General features: G+C 48.4%; 1 protein-coding gene across 2 annotated transcripts in view; it reads right to left on the bottom strand.

Annotated features, from left to right (window-relative positions):
- pitpnm3 (PITPNM family member 3) overlaps positions 1–22,113 on the bottom strand; it is a 66,822-nt gene that overhangs the window by 20,291 nt on the left and 24,418 nt on the right. The window contains exons 3-5 of one of the 2 annotated variants that reach the window (XM_029255322.1): positions 15,800–15,907; positions 6,329–6,399; positions 5,882–6,102 (exon numbers count right to left, since the gene is read on the bottom strand). In XM_029255322.1, coding sequence (XP_029111155.1) covers positions 5,882–6,102; positions 6,329–6,399; positions 15,800–15,907 — 400 coding nt within the window. The remainder of the gene's footprint in view (positions 1–5,881; positions 6,103–6,328; positions 6,400–15,799; positions 15,908–22,113) is intronic. The other variant, XM_029255323.1, reaches the window with a different exon arrangement.

Here is a 22,113-nt window from a genome sequence, read left to right as displayed (position 1 = left end):
CCCACCCCACCCACATCTCTACCGCACTGCATCGCTCTGTTCCACCCGAGGAGCACAGCATCCGGGAGGTTTGTACGGTGAGGGCGGAGGGATGGTTTCTGCTCCTGATGACGTGGGTGGAGGAGCGGGATGTGATGAATACAGGTCAGCGCAAGGCCTGCGTGCGAAGCGATGAAGGATGGGCCTCGCTTTTGCAACAGCTGTGCTCAGCACTCCAACACCCATCAGGCCCGGCTTCCGCTGCGTAGACGGCGGGAACAGGATGCCCGCACTGCTCCTGGCTGGTGTGGGGGGAAGGAGGGGGCAGTGGGCTCGGTGGCAAATGGAGGGACCGTCACCGAAGCGGAGAGAACACCCCCCGTGTGGCAGCTCTGACCGACAAGGGTAACTTCAGGCCAGGTCCTCATTTGGGCGAAATCCTGCTCTTTCAACAAGGAGGATTTAGGACTGAACGACTGCAGGACTGCCGTGTCGGTATGAAAACAGGCACTGTAACAGGTACGTTTCTCCCCCAGGAGATATGTGGTAATGCTGCTTTTTCCAGTCCTGAGCAAATACGAGCAACAAGCTGAACGCTCGGCTGAAACCACCTGGTCATCAAACCTAATGTTGTTTAGACGCTTAGTTCCGTCAACAGAGACACAGCGAAGCGGCACCTTCTCCACTTGCCCGGAGATCATACCCTCGCCCGTCGCCCGCTGCACCCACACACCGCAGTCACCCTCTCTTGCCCGGATAAGGGCTGCAGGCGAGCATCACTTATTCCCAACTCACCGGCCCGAAGCGCGCTTAACGCTCCAAGCGCATTTGTGTGCAGCAGCGGGAAAAAATAAAATAACAACAACAAGGATGTGCTGTCTGACTGCTCTCCTTTTAATCTTCTTTGCGGTACAGCGTGAACTTTGTGCAATTACTGAGACGGAAAAGGGAACTAAGATGTTTTCAGGCGCACCGCAACACTCATAGCTGTTCTTCCTAAAAAGCTCGTGGCTACATTGCGGGAATATCCTGTAGCGCTGTCTTGCAAGCAAAGCTCTTTTGCAACTACAGCAACAGCCTTTTTTCTGTACAGCGGGGCTGCCTTTTATGTGCTAACCATTATTATTCTTCTGACAGATTATTCCTAACCACATGTTGAGCCCTTCACCTGGATATTTACCGAAGCCTGCAACTTCCCGCACCACGGCATTTTTCAATACTTTTCGCTATCAAGCCAGCGCATTAAAAACGATTCCACCTGGTTCTCTTCTCTCCGTCGGTCACGGAAAGCTCAATAAAGCGTTATTGTCATTATTGTCCTTTATTGCAATAATGATAATGACAAGAGGATCAACTGAAAATCTCCATTTTTGAATGAACTCTTAGTCTTAGTCTGCGTAACACTGGCGGCACTACATTATTAAGGCCTGTATTGTTATACAGGCAGACATGAGGTAATGCAGTAACAATAATAATAATAATCTATATGACATGTATTTATCAAATCTGCAGCCTTTTTGTATAAATCTCAGCGTCACCCTGCAGCACCTGTTCTCGCTGCCCATGGTAAATGCTCCTGCCAATAGGCTGCCCAGGCCAGATATGAGCAAAGAAGGGGTCGTGACTAGTGTTCTCCTGTTGTACTTGCACAAGCTGCACAAAAAGGACGCCCGTCCCCGCAGTTCCCACCTCGAGTACCAGGACTCGGCTTGGGTTCGGAGCCTGCCGTTCACACAGAGCGTGCGTATTGCAGCGATTCCTTAAAAAAAGCTGCAGCAGCTCCAATGCTGCTTGGAAGGCGAGTTAAAGCAGTGGGCTGGTTTCCTACCGACGGCAGAAAGCTCTGAAATATACAGCGAGTGTAGAAGATCGCCAGTGTCGAGGTACAGATGTCCCTTCCTGCGCTGGAGGAACATGCAAAGTAGGCAGTCTTCATGTGGAACTCTAGGTGGTCTGCCAGGCGCCAGCAGGTGTGTGTGGGATGACAGCAGTTTGTCGGATGCTCGCAGGTCAGGACTTAACCTCGCCAGGGGCCGTGAGACCTGCTCCGTCTCCCTCACGCTGCCAAATCCTCGAGAGCACTCGCAGACAAGATTAATGGCTTAAGGGACCACTCTCTAAACCAGGCAGCCATTCGCAGGTAAATGAGATACCAAGACACGCGGTGCGGCTCATGGCAGTCATCTCAAAGAGCGCTCATTTGGAAGGTGGCGCCGAAAAAAGCGCGCGCGGAAAGCGTATGACACGGCACATCCTCGCAGTAACTGAATTTAAAGATCAGCCTTTGGCTGGGAGATCCGCGCCGACTGAGACGCAGCGTGCGTCTAAAAATCCCCCAAGTGATGACCGGTGAGGTCTCAACTCACTGCTGCCAAAACAAGTCTTTCCATTTCCCCTTCCTAAAGTCATGAATGTCGTAAGAGCACACACCTGGAGATGCCTTCCAGTTACATCTATTCTAAAGATGTTATTTAAATTAATCACTTGCAAATAAAAAAAAAAAAAAAAAGAAATGGCTTATGAAGTTTTAACTAACTTGGATGCAAACACTCAAAACAGTGACAAAACCGCTGAAATACCTTTTGCTAAACATATAGATACTAACATGCAAACAGTTCGCACGAGCACAGAAATATTACATTAATAACGGTCGTTTGGTTTGCTAACTACTTTAGCTGCAGGCTACAGTGTCTGTAGGGTGATGTCGCAGCAGAAATGACTGTAGCTGATGCTGGCGTTGCAAGATCACACAATATCATTTTAATATCTTTAGGGGAAATATGTTCCGTAACAGCTTTTCATATTTTTGGAACGACACGGACTTCCACGCGTCATAGTCGGAATGATACATTAGCCTGCTAGCTACCCACCTAGTTCAACTAGCTTGTTAGCTTCTTGACTGCTATTGACTGCTATTTACAATTATTCATTTAGGAGACCCTTTTTCACATACAAAGTCATATGCAAGGATTATTCATTGGTAATGAGCTGATACCTTTGTCCAAGGTGACTTAAAATGTTAGATGGACTGCACTGAACTCCCCACGGTTGTTTTACCCATCAGTATCTCACACACACACACACACACACACACACGGCAAAACTTGCACCCAATTTTCTCCATCCCCTTTCTTTCTCCCTGGAGAAGTACAGTGGACGTACAGCTATGCCAGAACCATGTGCCACTACATTGAGCGCTCCTTGATTGCCCACCCACTTAGCGTAAGCTGTAACTTAACCAACAGTTCGAAAACAGGTCATACAAACCCGTCTTACTCAACCTGATGTTCTCACTGGTGTTGAACACAGAGATGGTTTTTAGGCTTAGTGAAGGAGAGATGCAGTTTATTCACTTGAAGGGACCAAAAAATGTTCTTCTTGTGGTACAAAAAATCTTTAGAACCAATTATACCTTTTATAATTATGTACCCAATCACAATTATAATAGACACAGTCCTCTCCTGCCTAAGGAGAGAAGACTAGGACATAACATCCTGGGGTCACTCTACTTATGTGGCCACCACTGACTCAACGATACTTAACAACAATAATAATTATGCATACCGTTCTTTCAAAATCTACCTCAATGTCATGAGGTTCATTCAGCCATTCAAAATTAAAAGCTATGATTTGTCCTCTAGGGGGGTGCAGTGGCGCAGGGGGTTTGTCCAGGTCCTGCTCTCTGGTGGATCTGGGGTTCGAGTCCTGCTTGGGGTGCCTTGTGATGGACTGGTGTCCCACCCTGGGTGCGTCCCCTCCCCCTCCAGCCTTATGCCCTGTGTTGCCGGGTTAGGGTCTGGCTCGCCACGACCCCGCTCGGGACGAACAGTTTCAGACAGCGTGTGTGTGATTTGTCCTCTATTTGTTTGCTAAACCAGCACCCATACTCTTTTCTATGCGGAAGGTAAGGAACATGCTCTGACTTATCTTGCATACTTGGCAGTATCCCGTTGTTACGTGACGTTCTCTCTGTAAATATGTGGCTGTGTATGAATTTCTTCTGTTACAAAATTTAACATTTGGTCTGTATAACAACTCAAAGGAGTTCTGAAATATTTGGACACCCTTCTGGAATTCACCAGAAAGAGCTATGTGATCCCACCATTGAAGTACTGTAAGCTTTTGACCTTGTTTTATGTACATGAATGTATTTGCAATTTTATCGCGCACTGTTTCTATGCTGCTGTGGCCCAGTGCTTTCATACAATTTAAAAAAGAAAAAAAAAAATTGTGGAAATTGTGATTACTTGTTCAAAGGAATGCCCTGAGCATGACTGCTCTGTAGAGCCACAAACCCCTATATAGACCGCAGTAACACTCCATGTTGTACTCTTCACCATTATGGTCTCAGACAGTGGTATCACACAAACATTTATGCATCTGTATATAAAGATTACATACATAAATACATCTGCATTACTTGAGTTGTATGCTGCTTTAGAGAAAAGCATTTGCTAAATATATGTAATGTAAAAAGAACTCTAAAGGTGAACTGTTGTATTACTTTGGAGCCGCATACACTAGAGAACCTGTATTGCTTCAGTAAAAATGTGCATCTGTATAGCGGCACCGGGAAGTATATTTCCAAAATATAACCCTGAACGAATGTTTGCTGTACAGATCTTCCTCTCACTGTGGGATGCTGATAGATAGTGGCAGGTGTCATCCAGAATCTCCAGCGAATTAAGGATAAAAGGAACACGTGTGAAATCACCAAGGGTTTCTATCCTTAGCAGGCACTGCATTTTGACCCCAGCTGTTTACTCTCCAAGATGGTCATTGAGCCGCTCGGGGAATCTGCACATTCGCTACTCAGAAAACTGTCAAAACCCCCGTAGGGAGTCAGATTAAATGCGCAATGGTGAACTCTATCCCCATTTCCTACTGCTTAAGGCTTCTCACGTGTTGGTGTTAAGAATTAATTGGTTGAGAGGGTGGTGTGTTGAGCACAGAGTCAAGCGTGACTCTGTGTGCACATCTGCTTTTTCATGAAGGTACAAGGCCAGCTCTTGGCCTCCGGAAGGTGCACCATGGGCTATCGCTGTTCGAAATTGCACCAATGAGGCAGCTGAGGGGCCTTGCAGAGCCAGCGACAGACCTCACAGCCAGTACTAGATGTCAGATCTAACTTCCGACAGCACCACCTTCTCCCAGCAACATCACTCAATACCTCACCTACCGCAGCCGTCACTTCGTCAACCTGTTGAGCACTAGGGTTCTTCACCCAAAAACGGTTTTATGGAAACATGCCACTGGCAGAGTTTACACGTGGTGCTCAAACCAGCAACCTTCTGGTCGCAAATCTCCGTCCGTGACCATGACGACTCACGGTACAACCTCCAGCAGGACTCGATCACTCAGACTTGTTCCCAGGCTGACTGTCCCACAATGCGGCGTAGGAAAGTGTCCTCACATCTCTCACCTGCTGCACAACAAAACCTGCAGGAGCGCTTTGAAGCCATCAAAGTGATCTGCTCTGCTTCAGCTGAACAGCTCCCATTGCCACAGGCGATCATCCCTGATCTCGCAGAGACAGCATGTCATTCCAACAAGCTTCTTATTCTACATGCACAGAAGATGCATAAATATTTAATTATGACTCACAACTGTCTTACCAAAGCTATATATATGTATGATAGGAGAAGTTCCATGACTTGAAAGCTCAGAAGAACCCATGACCAGCAGTGCTCTAGGCTATCCTTCTCTGTCCAGCCTTTGAGCCATTTCTTTCCACTGGGCTGCAACCCTATGAGTGCCATTGCCTTCCCTACACACCCCTCAACAAACAAAGGACACTAGCAGACTTTCTACCCTCACCAATGTGCTCCTGCCATCAGTTCAGGTTACTGGTAGTCTCCTCATCTCCCACCCACAGCGGCCCCATCCTGTGCAGGACACTCACTTGGAGACGAGGGAGAAGGCCTCAGCGCACACAGCAGGGCAAGGTACCAGCTTGATGAGCATGTGCTCCGCAGCTGCCTGGAAGTGCGCACGTGCCACCTTCTCCAACACGGAGGCCAGGGTACCCGTGTCGTCTGCCTTCGAACCCAGGCCACCGCCCGCTGTGTCCAGGATGTTTCCGCCATGAACCACCAGAATCAGGACATGGGTCTTGCACTTCCTCTGTAGGGGGTAGGAAGAAAGCAGAGCAAAAAGATGCATCAGGACAGATCAGGACAAAGATCACAGGTTCTCCAAGTGTTTGTGAACGTCTGTCTGCGTGTTTGTTGGGGCGTGACGACCGAGAGAGATTACAATATGAGAGAATGAACAACGGTAGAGTGGAGCACGACTCAAAGCATAGACAGATGCATGTTTCAAAGTGCATATACGTTCGCTGTTGCGCTACCTCCATATCCTCCAGGCCATCAATGCTGTTCTGGGGACCGCAGCGAGGGCGACCCAGCCGGTACAGGGTCTCTGGGTGGTGTGAAGAGTAGAAAAGGGTGGGACGGGAGGGAGGAAGCCATTACAGAGAGCTCTTCACAGAAGACAGCAAAGGCTAAAATTAATATTGATCCAGAGGGCTGACCTACTTCTTCTTTATGAACCCCTCCAGTGTTTGTTTTCCTTCCAGAAAAGAAGGCGGTACACAAAAGACCCTAGATACACTCTGGTTTCATAACGCTGGATTTTAAAAGCCAATACCGATGCGCAACATCATTTCACAGAGAATTATAAAGGTGACTTCTGACTCAGTGATACAACAAAAGCAACACCAAATGAAATACTAAAACAGCGAAGAACTGACCTCTTACTTTCAGACATGTATTGAGCTGTAAAACAAAAAGCAATAAAATGGATATGATGCTAATTGGCAAGGAGAGGGACAGAGTGCGGCTGAGGACAGCCAGGAGGCTCTGCGGTCCCCTTCAATCTGCCTGCGCCGTCAGAGCGTCTCTGATGTGCGAAACACTCTGGGCTCCGAGCCAAATGCGTCACACTCCTAGGAGTCGCTCCACTACTCCTCCATCCCGGCCAGAGCCTCTCGCCGGTACCTGCCTGTCACTTTGCTCGCTCCATCCGTACCCAGACACGAGGCTTTCCTCGGGGCACCGCCTGTGCTAGCAGCCCGTCACCGAAAGCTCCCGTTCGCTGGCATCATGTGCCGCTCAAGGCCAGGCGAGTGGGGGGCGGGCTCCGATGCGCTCAATCGAGAGCGACCCTCCGAGGGGAGGCATAATTACAGGGAACGGCAGTTTCAAAGTGTCACATCGCTGTCGCAAAGTGCGACCGTAGACGGCATTTTCAATTTCACACAACTAACTCGAGACATGCAGGAGAAGCATTGCTGCGAAACCATTGCAGCTGTGCCTCCAGGTGACCATTATATGGTACGAGGCCCTTCCGCTCCTCACTTCAATTACTAAAAAGACCACGTCAGATAGCGATGCGAGATACGTAGAGTACGCCACATGGATACGTGCTGCGGTACCTGACTGCAGGGCATCTGCAGCCTATCGCCGTGAGACAAAACGACGGGATAACAAATCCAAGTGTTTAACTGTGACGTTTCTGCTATGAATAAAACATCACAAGGTTTCTCTATTAATACGCAGTAACAAATGATGAAATAATAGGTTTAAATGTTCCCTTTCTAAATATGGATATGGATAGCTGGTAGCGTAGTGGTTAGCGCTGCTGCCTGTGCACCCTGAGGTTGCAGGTTTGAATCCCACCTCCAGCTGTAGTACCTTTGAGCAAGGTACTTACTCTAAATTACTTTAGTACAATTGCCCGGCAGCATTGTCAGTCGCTTCAGAGAAAAGCATTAGATAAACGGATGTACTGTGATCACAGTAATATTTCAAAATTAAATGTTAAAAATGCTTCTCTAATATTACGATCACCCACTCGGTATCACCCTCACAATTTGGTGAACAATGGTGCTCCGTTTCTCCCAAAATTCAAACGTGTTCAAGAAAAGTGCTTGTGTATGACGAAATGGGTTGTATATCTAGTTCCGCTGTGTGACGGTCAGTCTCGGGGGCCGTTAGGAGGTGTCGGCATTGGGTCTCACGTCTTTCTTTCATACGAACGGATGCCCAGCTCTATTCGATCTCGCCAAAGACATACGTTAAAAGAAATCAATGCAAGCAAAAACCAAAATAGCAGAACTGACCTTAGAAGGGTTCACAAAGCTTTCGTGTGGGGTGGGGGGGAACACCTAATGTCTGATTGAAGGTGAAACTGAGGTGATGTTCATTACGTTAGCCTACACCTCCTCGCAAGGTAATCCTATATGCAAAGGGGGGGGGATGTTTCCTCTAGTGCGACCAACATCAATCAATGAAGTGCACATTTTACAGCCACCTGGCACTGCTGCTCGCTGCGACAAGTCCATTCCAGACAGGGCGCTATGGCCAAATGTAGCTTCTGGGGACATCGGGGTCCCGACATCTAGAACCCTCATACGATGACCCCGGAATCACCCATTCTACCCCATGAAAGTACCCGCATCCCGAAGAATGTCTGGCATAGGTTCTCACACCATCGGCACAGTCTCCATCCTCCCCCAAAATTTCATTCTTAAAATGCCATTTATATTAATGAAATCCTGATAATGGTAAAAAAAAAAAAAAAAAAAAAAAAAAAAAAAAAAAAAAAAAGAGCAGTGCTTAATTTTTAGACCAAATTCCCTGCTGTCAGGATTTAAATGCGCTTGTTTAAATATGAATCTACTATCAACTGAAATTGTCACATCTAATTTATCAGTTAGACCCAAGGTTTCATAACACGTGTATTTTCTCCCTCATATTAGAGGAGCTACATCGTGAGGCACATAATTTGACTGTGTTTGGGGGTGGGGACCACGCAGCTGCCGCAGGCCGGAGCCCAAGGGCCATCGGAAGATGACGGAACCGTCAGGTAGTCATTATCTCCACTTCCATCTCACTACAACAGAGACTGCAGTGGGGGGGGGGGGGGGGGGTGAAAAATGATAGCGGAAATAAAAGACAGCACAACAAAGAGTGGGAGGTGGAGGTGAATTACCGCAACCGAGACCTTGTAGAAACAAAAAAGACAACAACGGAGAGGGAGAACAGAGAGGGGAAAGGGCAGAGACGACAGGAAGCAAACGGAGACAACGGGAGCAAAGACTGACAGCACTAGGCAACGGGGGGGGCGGAAAGAGATGGACTATTGATCCAAAGTATGATTTATTTTTTTTAGGTCTCTTCCTCTTAATCAGTGTACCAGAGGGTTTAAGTGCTGCGTGAATTCAACGAAAATATTTTGTTCTCATTCACTTCAACTTGTTATGGCCAATTAGAAGGTCTCACCCCCTCCCTAGGGCAGCACACTTGTGTCACTGATTTATTTCATCCTGGGAAGAACAAATGAAAGAGAAAAGGCATACGAGTGTATACCAAGAGCACTGAGAGACATACACTATACACCCACACATCACACACACACGGGACACGCATAAACCACCTAAAAATATCCCATGGTCTTGTCCTGGCTGCAGGCTGCCATTAGCACAACAATCTGTGTCAGATTCGTTCAAGCTCTAGTGAAGTGAACCATACAGAAATCAATTTGGCCACGGCTGCGTGGCCGAGATGCCAACAGGTCCGGAGAAGCGAGGAGCGTGAGGGAGTTTCCCTCCAACGTGTGTGTCGTTCTACTGCCTCACCTGCTCTGTACACAACTGGACTTCTCTGGACTGCTCTCTCACCCATTAAAGTCGTTCGCATTTATTCATTTAGCCGACGCTTTCCTGAGAAGCAACTTACAATTATTTACGCATTTCTACAGCTGAGTTTTGCTGGAGCAATTTCGGCCAAGTATCTCGCTCAAGAGTACTACAGCTGGAGGTGGGATTCACTACACTGCCAACTGCCCATTAGCACTGCTGGCAGTTACCAGCCGCAGGTCATCTAAGAAAAGAGCAACAAAGGTATGTGGGTTAATAAAAAAGCAAGTGTTTTTCCCCCCCCCCCCATCTTTTAAAAACTAATCTCCATCATGTGTGTCCCTGAAATGAAACTGTACAATTTACCTGCCTTCACTTAGCTTTGACCATCAGCAAGTGAAATAACAGCAGAAATGTTCAAAACAACTGCCTCTTACTGTAGGTCAAATGTATACAGGTGTGGATTCCTTCCGACCCCGAAAAACGAACGCGCTGCCGTCCATCTGTCACTCAGACACTTCCATGGCAAAACCACAAATTCCAGCAGCCAAATCAACCAAAGACATTAACACCTTCAACAGATTAGTTCAATTGTTTCCTTTCGGTGTGGGCAAGAAGTTGAACACCTCACCACTGTTAATTCTCCACAAATGGAGTGGAGACGGCTCAGGTGCTGGTGATGAGAACGGCCAGCCGTGTCCCACATTCCAGACCGGGGACCAGCGCCCACAATCAGGGAACGGCAGGTGCTTTGGTCCCTCGTCCATAAAAACACTCGTGAGCCCAAAGATGCCGATGATCCCTGGAGGCTCCGGGCAATCAACACAAGAGCCAGAATTTCTTCAGCCTCACCGGCACGCAAGCCAACCGGTGCAGGCGGCGGGTTCAAACGATGGCAGGCTGCAGCTTTTCTCGTTATTCATACCTAACAGGCATGTAACCGCACGGACTCCACGGTTGAGCGTCACGCGCGGATATCCCAGAATCCTCTGGCGTGGACGGCTCAGATGGGCTTCCCATCAGAACACCAGCACTTTCTAGCCTGGCCTCCAAGTCCTCGTGCCAAGCAGCATGAGGCAATGTTCATGAGTGAAAGGTACAAAGGAAAAACCCATAGCTGTGGTAAACTGAGATGCATCTGCAACGCAAAGTTCTGCAGAAAAGAAGGAAAACCGAGCGTAAGAAGCTACAAGCACGAGGACATCTAAACAGGAGTCAGATGTCATTTCAGATTTACCTGCTGCTCGCACTTTGTCGTCGCAACACACATGGGCTCCAATCATTACATATCAGCCTTCTCAGGTGTAAAAGAGGTGTCTAATACTGCATTTGTGAAATCACCTCACGTTTCATGTTCAACTGCCCGCAGTGTTTCTAAAGTATGGAAAAAGTAAGAATAATTTTTAAAAAATGCAATTAAACAGGACTTATGAGGGTGTGGGAGGCTCTGCCTCAAAGCAACATGTGTGTCACAGCAGAACCGGCCAGTGTGGGAGGAATTTAGATGAGCAGCATGCAAGGCCTGCTCTCCACCCTCCTCCCAGATGTACACGTCTCGGTCTCCCCCGGTTCGACCGCTTGTCCGAGGTCTGGTATCGAACCCCTGTCCGTATCATGAGACGCGAGAACAGAACGCGCCTCTTACTGCTCCCTTTTGTTTTTCCCTTTTCAGCCGTTGCCAGTGTTCATTGTGCTCTTCAGCCCGTTGTTTCGCTACAAAGGCCATGCAGTTGCTCATGGTAAGAGCATGAGGCACGTGGATAAAGGGGACAAGGGAAACGCTCCTACTCCTTTTCCTCTTTTATTTTGAACCGCTCGTTCAGCTGTTTCAGCATCTCCGAAGGGTATTTTCTGTTTAAAGAAGACTAAAATCAGTAAAGCCCCCTTGGAGCAGTGTGCTGAGGGAGCCTCTGGGGAACGGAACCCGCTCCACGCTTCACCCTGGTGCATCCAGCTCCCCGGCCCTGTATTCGTGATGCCGGAACAGCAAACCCAGAGCTTGGAGAAAGTCTCAAATAAGCTTGTTTTTGTTTTTCCTCCCATACGATGAGTCCTCAATTCACCGGGGAACAGTTGCGGAAGGAAGTTATTTTGGGCGACATCAGGCAGCGTTGCAGCACGCACAACGCGGCAGCGGAGCTGCCATGTAACGCGCTCAGAATCTCTGTAAACATCCAGACAGACGTGAGAGGAGCAGCAGGAGGCTTCTGTGACGCAGGCAGATATGGGAATGTTGGCGCAGAGGTGGAAGGCAACAACGTCGAGAAAATGTAAATGAGGGATTCAGGGCGGGCCCGTCGCCAGCGCAGGCTCACATTCGGCTCGCTCCCGCTAAGATCCGGGGCTCAAACGGGATACAGCGGCCGTTCGCCGGATGGCTTCACAGCGATGGGATGGAATAGTAATAACGTGAAGAGAACGCGTGAAAAAAATCCCACCCCGTTGCGAAACAGAGGGGCTGTGTGCAGCGGCTGTACGGACTCCGGTGGCACTTCATTAAGCGGCGAAGAAGCCTTCCGTGGCAGCGCCGCAGTCCCGAAGCGGAGCAGCTGTCAAGGTCCCGCGCGGCACGCCATTAGCGCATTCGCACCGGAGACGAGACGGCCGTCGGTGGGTCCCACTCCCGGCTCCAGCGGTCCATGTCCGACCGCTCGGCGAGAGGAGCTGTTCTCATTTCCTCACACTGAGCAGCTACCTCTCTTTGTACCTTAAATCTATCCCCATACAGCGTCCGTCCGAACCGCTCACCCCATACGGGGTCACGGGGAACCGGAGCCTAACGCGGCACACAGGGCGTAAGGCCGGAGGGGGAGGGGACACACCCAGGACGGGACGCCAGTCCGTCGCAAGGCGCCCCAAGCGGGACTCGAACCCCAGACCCACCGAAGAGCAGGACCCAGACAAACCCACTGCGCCACTGCACCCCCATATCCCCATACAGTGTATCTACCTGTAAACTGTACCTCTTACCTACATGCAGCATAACTATCTATATAGAGTAAAAATATTATGTATTTCCTACATACACTACAAACCACGCTTTTATAAAACCACTAGTGTACGATCAGCACTGCAATTTTGATGACGAAATCTACTCATGAAACGCACAAAAAAGGGCAAATTCTGGAGCCTCTGTAATGGGGATTAAAGACGAGCAATTTAAGGCAGTCATTTAAAAGAAAAAAAAGAAAAAAAAAAACTGCATAATGAAGAAAACTGACTTTTAAAAACATTTCCATTCCGTTACGTAACCGTATTCACAAATTGAGACACCTCGACCTGGACCTGTAGCCTTGGCTGAGTGCTTTTCATTTCTGGCCCATCCTGTCTCAGTCAATCTCATACAAAACATTGGCACTGTGCTTTCGGGGGAGTTTGGTGCAACAGTTTGGCAATTAACTAATTGCCTGAAGAGAAACTCCGGCACAAACGTCTGTGCTCATCGACCGGAAATGGCTAATTACTCGGTGTTGGTGTTTACCAACAAATTTTAGCCCTTGGATTTGTGCAGTGAAGGAGAATGCCATCTCGCACTAATCAATTGAGAAAACATACTTAAACATTTCATTTGCATCCCTCTATGAATGAGTCATTTCATGTGAAGCCGCATAAAAGAGACGGGGAATTTTTCAACGATTAAAAAATGGTAATGAGTGTTTTCGTTCCTCTTGTTTGCGCTAATTGCATCACGGCACAATGTCTCCGTAAGTCGCATTGGAAGGCAGCTAAGTGTAGAAACGGAAGATGTACTAATTTACTTAAGACAAAATGAGACCCACCACATGTTCCTTGCAAAGAGGAAGCCACAAGTTCTTCCAGCGACCCACATGCAGCTACGTTTTCCCTGTTAAATCACTTAGCCACATGCATTGTCCCACGAACGGGACCGCAACGTGGCCCGTGGCCGTCTCCCATCCCGCGTGCGTTTCTTCGGCACTGAGAAAATCACTCACAATTCAGTTCATGTGACACCGATGGTGCACCGATATAGCTGCAAAACTGAAAATCTACACGTATATCTTCAAAAGAGATCAACCCCGTACCAGCAATATCCTTTCCCTAAGCTGTGGCATTTAGAATGGTCTTGGTGGAAAATTAAATAAAAAATGATTCGAGTAAAACAAAGACGACGGGGAAAAAAAAAGAAAAAAAGAAAAAAGAAAAAAAGAAAAAAAGAGCACATCAGCTAGGAATGAAAAGACTCCTTTTATAAGCCAAGGGAATTCAAAAGGTGATTCTTCTGGCGCCCACTCACCTATTTACTCCATGTTTTACTGGCTTATGCTTCTTCAGTAGTTATTCCGGGTGAACGTGTCATCTCAAGCAAGTATTTCGCAACGTCCTACAATGGAACTTAATGTTTGTCTTGTACTCCCCAAAGAAAGGGCAAATGCATATGCGAGTCTAAGAAAGGGCTTAGTGATTTAAGCTACGGTGATCAAGTTCTAGCCAGTCGCTCGTGATTCACACTCCATAGCACTGGGCACACTGGTCACTGCAGCGCAACATGAAGACAGCTGTACGCCACGATTTATACAATGCCAAGTCTGTCAGTCAACGTAAGGTTAAGCAAGCTGTCCTTTCTTCGGCTGGAAGTTGACTTCCAGGGTCACCCTCTACCAAGCCTACGTGTGCAAGACGACAAATATTTACAAAGTTGTACTAATTATAGTTATTTCACTGATTGAAACAGCTCGAGATGATAGAAAGAGAAAAGCGTAAAGCTCCGGCAGCGTGGGGACAGAAACCTTCACTCGATCTCCAAGAAAAGCTATTGTCTGCAGTCCCTTCGAGGCAATACGGACTAGCGGATTATCTTACTGACGCACAGTGCATTGCTTGAAGGGCAAAACTTTGCATATGACAGGCTAACAATGAAAAAAAACCTAAAGCATTGTGTTGCTCTGCAGAATCCGAAAGCTGGGGATAATCTCTTGGTGGCGCACGGCGAGCAGAGCGGAAACACCGACGCGTGCATCGGTGGCGAAGGGAAAGCCGTCGGCAGAACGCGCAACCGCTCCGTAGAGAACCGCTTCGGCAAGCGAGAGCGGAGGCCCGTCGCTCGACACAAACGCGGTGCCGTCAGCGCTCGATCGGCCTCCTCGACGGCCCGTCGAGCGGCGCACGCGCTCCAGCTCGCCGACCGCAGCGCAAGGAGTTCGGGTTCGACTCGATGGAGCCTCTGAAGGCAGAGCAACGCCGGTCGAGCACAAAATGGGAGGAAACAGTCGATTAAAACAAAAACAGTCTCGAGTGCTAATTGGATTATGTAGGAGGATGTCGCACCCCCCACGGGACATCGCTGTGATTGTGTTATCAGTCCTCAGAGGTCGACAGAATCACGTACTGCATTCGAGCGTGGTACAAGCTTCGAGCGCCGAGATTAAGAAAGACGATATATTAAACGAAATACTGTTTTAAACAACTAGCTAGAAAAACGCTAAGCAAAGTATGAAACGGCGAAAGAAATCGGGGAACAGCAGAAACACATTAAACTGCAGTTTGTTTCTCCGTACCAGGGATGGGAACTTGCACGACGGACGTATTAATTTTGGCGATTCGCTCTCCGCCATTTTCAGGACTCAGCCAAAGAAGAACAAAGAGCATTAAAAATCAATACAAAACGGAAGAATCTTGTACCATTATGACAGAAGTACCATTTCCATTTAACCCCTACATTCCAGCATTTTTATTGTGCAATGTGTTGAAAAAGCAGGAACGGGCAATAACAGATATGTGACTCGAGGCTACTTGATATTTCCAACGAGGAAATAAATATGATCAAATATGATCTCACTTGAAAAGTGCTGGCAAGAGCAGAACTGAATGCAGAAACATCAACCGGTCATTTGACGGAGGACAAGCACAGCAACGGTCAACAAGCAAATACAGAAACTACGGTCCACTTGTTTGGCTTCAGCATGTATGAAGCAGAGTGAGAGACATTCATTTACTGCGTGCATTACGGATTGCGTCCTGTTGTGTAGTGTGTGTGTGTGTATGCATGCATGTGAGAGAAAGTTTTAGCGTACGTGCACTGTGTGTGCAGATTGTGTGTACAGATGTGGCACGTTTGCATTTAAGTGTGTGCGTGTGCGTACATCTCAGTTTCAAGCCATATAGATTCGCGAGACAGCGTCAGCCCGCCCTCTGTGACGTGTACTGCTGACCACTCCGTACCTTGGGACTGATCCATGTGGCTGAGGGTCTCGATCTGTTCCACCAAGTCGTTGGAGTTCCACTGGCTCATGCCCAGCAGGATGGCGCTCTTCCCCTCCAGCACATCTGCTGGGACAGAGAGACAAAAAAAAAAAAGTGTGGAGTGAAGACACAGAGAGACACACACACACACACACACACACACACACACACACACACACACACACACACAAAGATGAGTGGGAGGAATAAAGAGCCAAACGCTACTACATTTGACACCTTATGTAGGGAAAAAACTGAAATTAAACGTATGGAATCCAGCACTAAGTTCCAGCTCTCAGAGGCTGGTGTTCCTGACCACTGGCAGGACTTCCTGCGTTTTTTTTTTTTTCCTTTTCTAATAACCCCTCACTTCGTTGGGGTTCCAGGAGGTGACTCAGGCAGTTTAGGGTGTACCGCTGTGAGCTAAAATACGGACGGCAGGATGACAGGAGCTTGATTCGTGAGGAGTGGCTCACACACACCACGGGGGTTTCTTCTGCTCACCTAAGTGCCACATCTGTTCACTTCAACCACATGTCCTCTCACACACTGTGCCCATCGTAACTCTCACACACAGTCTGACCCTCTCGCACCCCTACAGGCATATTCCGTCTCATACGCACCGAGACACATAGACACACGCGCGCGCTCTCCTTTTCTCGCTCTCGCTCCCAGCCCCGCGTTGAAACTGAGCAGTAGATCCGAACCAAGTTGTGGGAAGCGCTGACTCATTCGGCGAGCAGCAAGCCCCCGGGGTGGGGAAGGAGAGCGGCCATGGAGCGCAGGCTTGCGAGGATGAGAAAAACCGACTGCGTCAACGCACCCGTCCGGCAACGCCGGAGAACATCTACGCACACCTACTGAGTCGAGGCCGGGACGAGATCGGCGCGCGAGCTGGAGAACTCGCGCGGAGATTTTAATTCCCGCAGGAGGGTGGAAGGGAGGGAGGCGTGGAAAGAGAAAAACGTATGTCCTTCGACTTGACAGACACTGTGAAAGAGCGCCAAGAAGAGTGAGGGGAAAAAAAAAAAAAAGAGCACCATGCTGAGACAGTAGGTGCTTTACATTTAGGCGTGCGCCGAATGGCCGACCCAGAGATTATCGGTTCAGTGGCGAAGACATGTTTCAGCATGTCTGGATTTAAAGCAAACAAGCCATAATGGCGCACATGAACAAAGCGTGTGTTCCAAAGCACGATGTCAATGATCACTGCAACGTGATGTGGCAGGATTAACTAATGGACCATCGATATAAAAAACACTGGTGTAGAGAGAGAGAGAGAGAGAGAGAGAGAGAAATGCCTTTAACGTTGTCACTGGAAGTTAATCTTGTGCTTTACGCATGACGGAACATCCTCCTGTCAAACCGCAGCCTCCTGTTGCTCTCGAGTTCGGAACAGGCAAATGCGGCGCGGTAAACTCACATTTCTGCGCATATGGTGAGGATCTCTGAAGGACCGAAGCGTGGACGTATTTATGCTGACGACATACAGGATAAGGAACACTCTCTGTAAGGTTAAGGCCCAAGTCCCTTAGCTGAAATGCCTGCCACTAAGCAACAACAAGCACGCACTAATAGCGTGCATTCGTTCAAAAACAGAAATTTGTTCTACGTTATGCAAAATGATCTGGCAAAATTTTCTGGAAAAGGACACACCAGCCAGCAGACTGCCTTCAGCATGGCCGTCAACTGCTTCCTCCGACTCTGTGCGGTTGCCACGTCGGTGAGGATCACCAGCAGCATGTGCAATACATAGACGATACATGTGCGATACATGTACAATGCATGTAGAATACATGTGCGATGCATAGACGATACATGTGCAATGCATGGGCGATACACAGGTGATGTATATGCGATGCATGTACAATACATGTGCGATGCATAGGCAATGAATGTGCAATACATGTGTGATACACAGGCGATGTATGTGCGATGCATGTGCGATGCATGTGCGACAGACTGAGGAACAAGCAGAGGTGAGACTGTTAATGTGTGACGTTCAACCAGGAAGCGCCTCCTCAGGTGGAAACGGCAAAGCACGAGGACACAGACAGGCGCGAGGCCCAGTCCCCGAGGAAAAACAGGTGCGGGGACAGGTGTGCGCACAGCTCCCAGACAGCCACAGCCAGCCACGTCCTTCCAGGCAGTCGAGGGGCACGCAACGGCTCGCCTCGGCGGCACTCGTCACAGCACTGTTACGGCACCGTTATCACACACTGCCTGGAAACCAATTAGGAAAAACACACAAAGAAAGGCGACATTTACAAAAGCTTTCGCTCTCGTCTCTTCCCCTACGGTGCTCAAATGTTAGCTCTTCGTATTTCCAGCCTCATTCAAGACGCAGCCCTTCAAAGGACAGTCAGCAATACTTCAGTCCTTCAGCCCGTTATTCCTAAGTGAAAATAATTGTCGTCATTTGTCAACCGTGGCCAGTGATGGTGATGCGAAACCGTTTTCGTTCCGTTAAACTGTGCGGTGCGCCGCTTGCGTCGGAACACGATGCGAGCCCACGGAGCGCGTTACGCGCCGATCCGATTTGCAGCGGCACGACACGAGGAGCACGAGCGACGGGAGGCGTCCTTTGTAGAAACATGGCGAACTTGATGTTGCGGCTCCACGATCGATGCTTCGCGGAGCCAGTCCGTTCCCTTCGCATACAGCATAAACAACAGAGCTTCACCGTTCAAAGGAAGCGATACGGCGGAACGGCGCCTGCTGTCAGGGCTCCTTTCCCCTTCTCCTGGCAAGTATCGCTGAGGCGATCTGCCATGGTAAAGAACTACGGCTGAAGTACAGCAATAGATATGCAGCACTAGTAATGAGTCCTGATTGCTTTCACTAGAGTAAAAAGCCAGATTTTTTTTTTTTTTTTTTTTTTATTATCCCTCCCTTTAGCCATCGGGTCAAAAATTTCTTATAATATTTCATTTTATTACTCGTGTTAACGTGAGGGGTGTGGTGGCGCAGCGGGTTTGGCTGGGTCCTGCTGTCCGAAGGGTCTGGGGTTCGAGTCCCGCTTGGGATGCCTTGCGACGGACCGGTGTCCCGTCCTGGGTGCGTCCCCTCGCCCTCCACCCTCACGCCCTGCGTTGCCGGGTTAGGCTCCGGCTCGCCGCGACCCTGCTCGGGACAGGTGGTTTCAGACAGCGTGTGTGTGTATTCTTATTAACTTCGTTTAACATTAGGTGAGCACAATAGAGAAGTATTTCCAAGGTCAGGCTAATCATGTGAGTTCAGGGTAAAAAAAATACTGTACCCGTCCTCACTATCACACGGTACGTCAGAAGACGCCGGTAGCCAGTTTGTAATTTTCGTTTCGGCTCAGTTACGCAATCGGATATTTTACTGGGACGATCCAGCTTATATACGTTTCTCAAGGGTAGAGCATCAGGAGCACTCCTGAGGTACGACCCCGCGGCTCCTTAATTATAAGCTCAGCAGCTACTTAACAGCATACTCTACCAATGTAATACTCGGGGGAGGCTATGTCATCAGAAACTGTACCTGAATTTCCTCAAGCGGAACAGAGTTTCTCACAACGCTGGAATGGCAGCATGTTTGCTTTTCCACTCATCTGTCTCAACAGCTTATTTCAAATTGTGGCAGGGAGCCACTGGGAACCCAAGTCCAGGCCCCTGGAAGGAGGCAGTTTGGACAAAGGGCTATTACCGTAATCTATCCTCATACCACTGCATGCCAGGCTGACTGGCACTGTGTCCTGCACTCTGTCTTGATTACATAAATAAAAGGATATTGTTAAGAACAGAGAACAGAAATATCCCATTTCAAAGGCAATGGCTTGAGTTCACTTTCATAAAAGGATAAAACATTAGACGACTGACAAGGAGTAATGTATTCGTCATATAAAAACGGAACGCTAAGCAAATTACGCCTGCTCAGAGCCACGCTGATGGCTCAGATCGAACTCAAAACACTACCTAGTAATGACACACAGTCCCATAAGTGCTTTTCATTACCTTAAATGATGCCATGACAATCCAAATCTGGATTAATACAATGAGGACTTGTCAGTGCTCATCGACAATAAAAATGCCAACGGCCAGTTAAACCCAAGTCCACCGCCGAGAAATGACATCCAGTTCATTCACCCTTCCCAAGCAAATAATTAGAAAGCAGAAAAATGCATCAGTTTCGGTTCCATGTATTAGGTCCTTCAATTTTATTTCAGTTGCAAAGGCCATAAATTTGTTTAAGTAGTATTCAAAGCACAGCAAATGCAAATTTAAATGTGATCCGGTAGCAATTGCTATGTCCAAGTGGCCCGACGAAGTAATTTGCATGCGAAGAAAAGAGAACAGAAATGTTACTTGGTTTAACAGTCACCAAAGATCTGGAACTGTTCCACAGGATGAGTGCCAGCCCTCCACAAAGGAACTCTGCCAGGTCCCACCGGTTCCCAGTTTGATGGGGTAGGAAGGGCTGTTGACGGCTGGTCTCCAGGCTGCTCCTCAAATGCTCGGCAGGGCTCGGACCCGGCAATTCCGAGTGCTACGGGAAGCGGCCGACTCACTACCCGATCTCGCGGCCCGTGAACCTGAACGCCGTCGACCCGGAGCGCGAGCAATCCGGCAGGGACGGGCACCGTTCCTTAGAGTGGACGCGCACCGCATTGCAAAAATTCTGCCTCTCGCTGGAATGAATACCCTCAGGCTGTGCCAAGGAAACGCTGCTAGAGAAGAGCCAGAGCCTTTTGCCACTGAACGGGACGCTATTGCGGGCTGCGGGGTTCCTTGGGAGGTTGCCATCTTGCACATTTATACATCAAGAACACGGTGAAGGACAGCTAGTCTGACCATATGGGACCTCTTCCCTGCTCAGACGCCACTGCCACTGGTTGCCAGTTGTCCGAAGCAGGTGTGCACAGAAGTCTGGCCTTTAAGTGCTGGTTCACTCTCTGCTCATCTTCATGATATGGGATGCTTGTAACCCCTGTCACGTTCTGTACGAATGTGCCACTTCAGTTTGCTTGGGAGAGTACGGTAAAGCACATGGTCTGGAACTATGACATATCATCGACTACCGGGACGAAGAAATCGGGAAACCTTAAGCCCAAATAATTTGGAGCGCTTCGTGTCTCCTGTTATTTTAATATGCAGCAGCTTCCTAAAGAGAAGAACTACAGAATACGCCACAACTGGTACTAAGCATTAAATAAAAGAGCTCTTTGGGAAGGGATTCCAAGAACTGAAAGGTCAGTGCCAGTTCAGGACTTGTGAAAAGCACACATCACACACACATCATGTACATGCTTTCAATCCTGGCATTTTCACTGTTTTTCGTCAACTACATGTACGAATGTAAGGCTGTCGGGTGTGAAACCACTGCCTTCTATATCCATTCATAACGACAAATTTTTTTAATTTATTTATTTATTTATTTTTTTTTAATGCTGACTCACTAAGTGAGCTCTGGAGGAAGTGGTTAAATAAAGATGAAGAAAAGGCTCAAAAGGCCCACAGCTCATGTCCTGGATGACTGCTAATGACAGAATGCGGCATCAGAATGAGAGCAGGCATAATTGGAGAGGGCCATTCCAGCCCCGAAGAGCTACACAGCATCATCATATTCGACCGGTCTTCCAACCTGTAATGAATTCTGACCCTCCAAACCTGAAGGAACCAACTTGTGGAGGTGCTCAGTTCTGCAGTCATATGAATTCTGGCAATTATGTGATGAAAGACTGACACGGTGGCCCAGGGTGAACCGCAGCAACGGACTGCCGGGATGGTGACAAGACACAAACCATTTATTTACAAATTGTTGCACTTGCAAAATTACAGCTGTGAGAATTGTTTTCGGTCAGGTCATGTAAACATACCCTTCGATTTGTGAACACGCAACATCCGGGGGGGGGAACCGAACCAGAAAAAAAGGGTCAGTTTCTACCGAAGATAAAAGGCATTCAGCTTGTTTGGTCCATGTCAGTATCCTTACTCACAACCTACAGCCCAACAGGTTGGGAGGTGTGTCTGAGACCTGGCTGCCTCTGGTCCCACTTGAGTGCCCAAAGAATCAGGGTGCATGACTATGTGGAGAAGATCAAGATTATACATCGCCTGACCAGCTAAAGACCCTCCATCACTAAATCAATCTCTTCGTCCACACAGGCCCTCCCTTTAAGGTACGTGCAGCAGAATTTCTCACAGGGGGACACGTTCCTGGGTCATTATTGTGCAGGAATACAGCAGGAGGAGGCAAAATTAATCACCGGGAAACAAACAAAACTCTCAGCAGCCCCACAACCTGAGCTGACGGGGGACATGCTTATG

The sequence above is a fragment of the Scleropages formosus genome, chromosome 10 (assembly GCF_900964775.1).
Source record: "Scleropages formosus chromosome 10, fSclFor1.1, whole genome shotgun sequence".
NCBI classification, from domain to species: Eukaryota; Metazoa; Chordata; class Actinopteri; order Osteoglossiformes; family Osteoglossidae; genus Scleropages; species Scleropages formosus.
The sequence above is the reverse complement of the archived record's forward strand: the minus strand, read 5'-3'. Positions and strand labels throughout refer to the sequence as shown.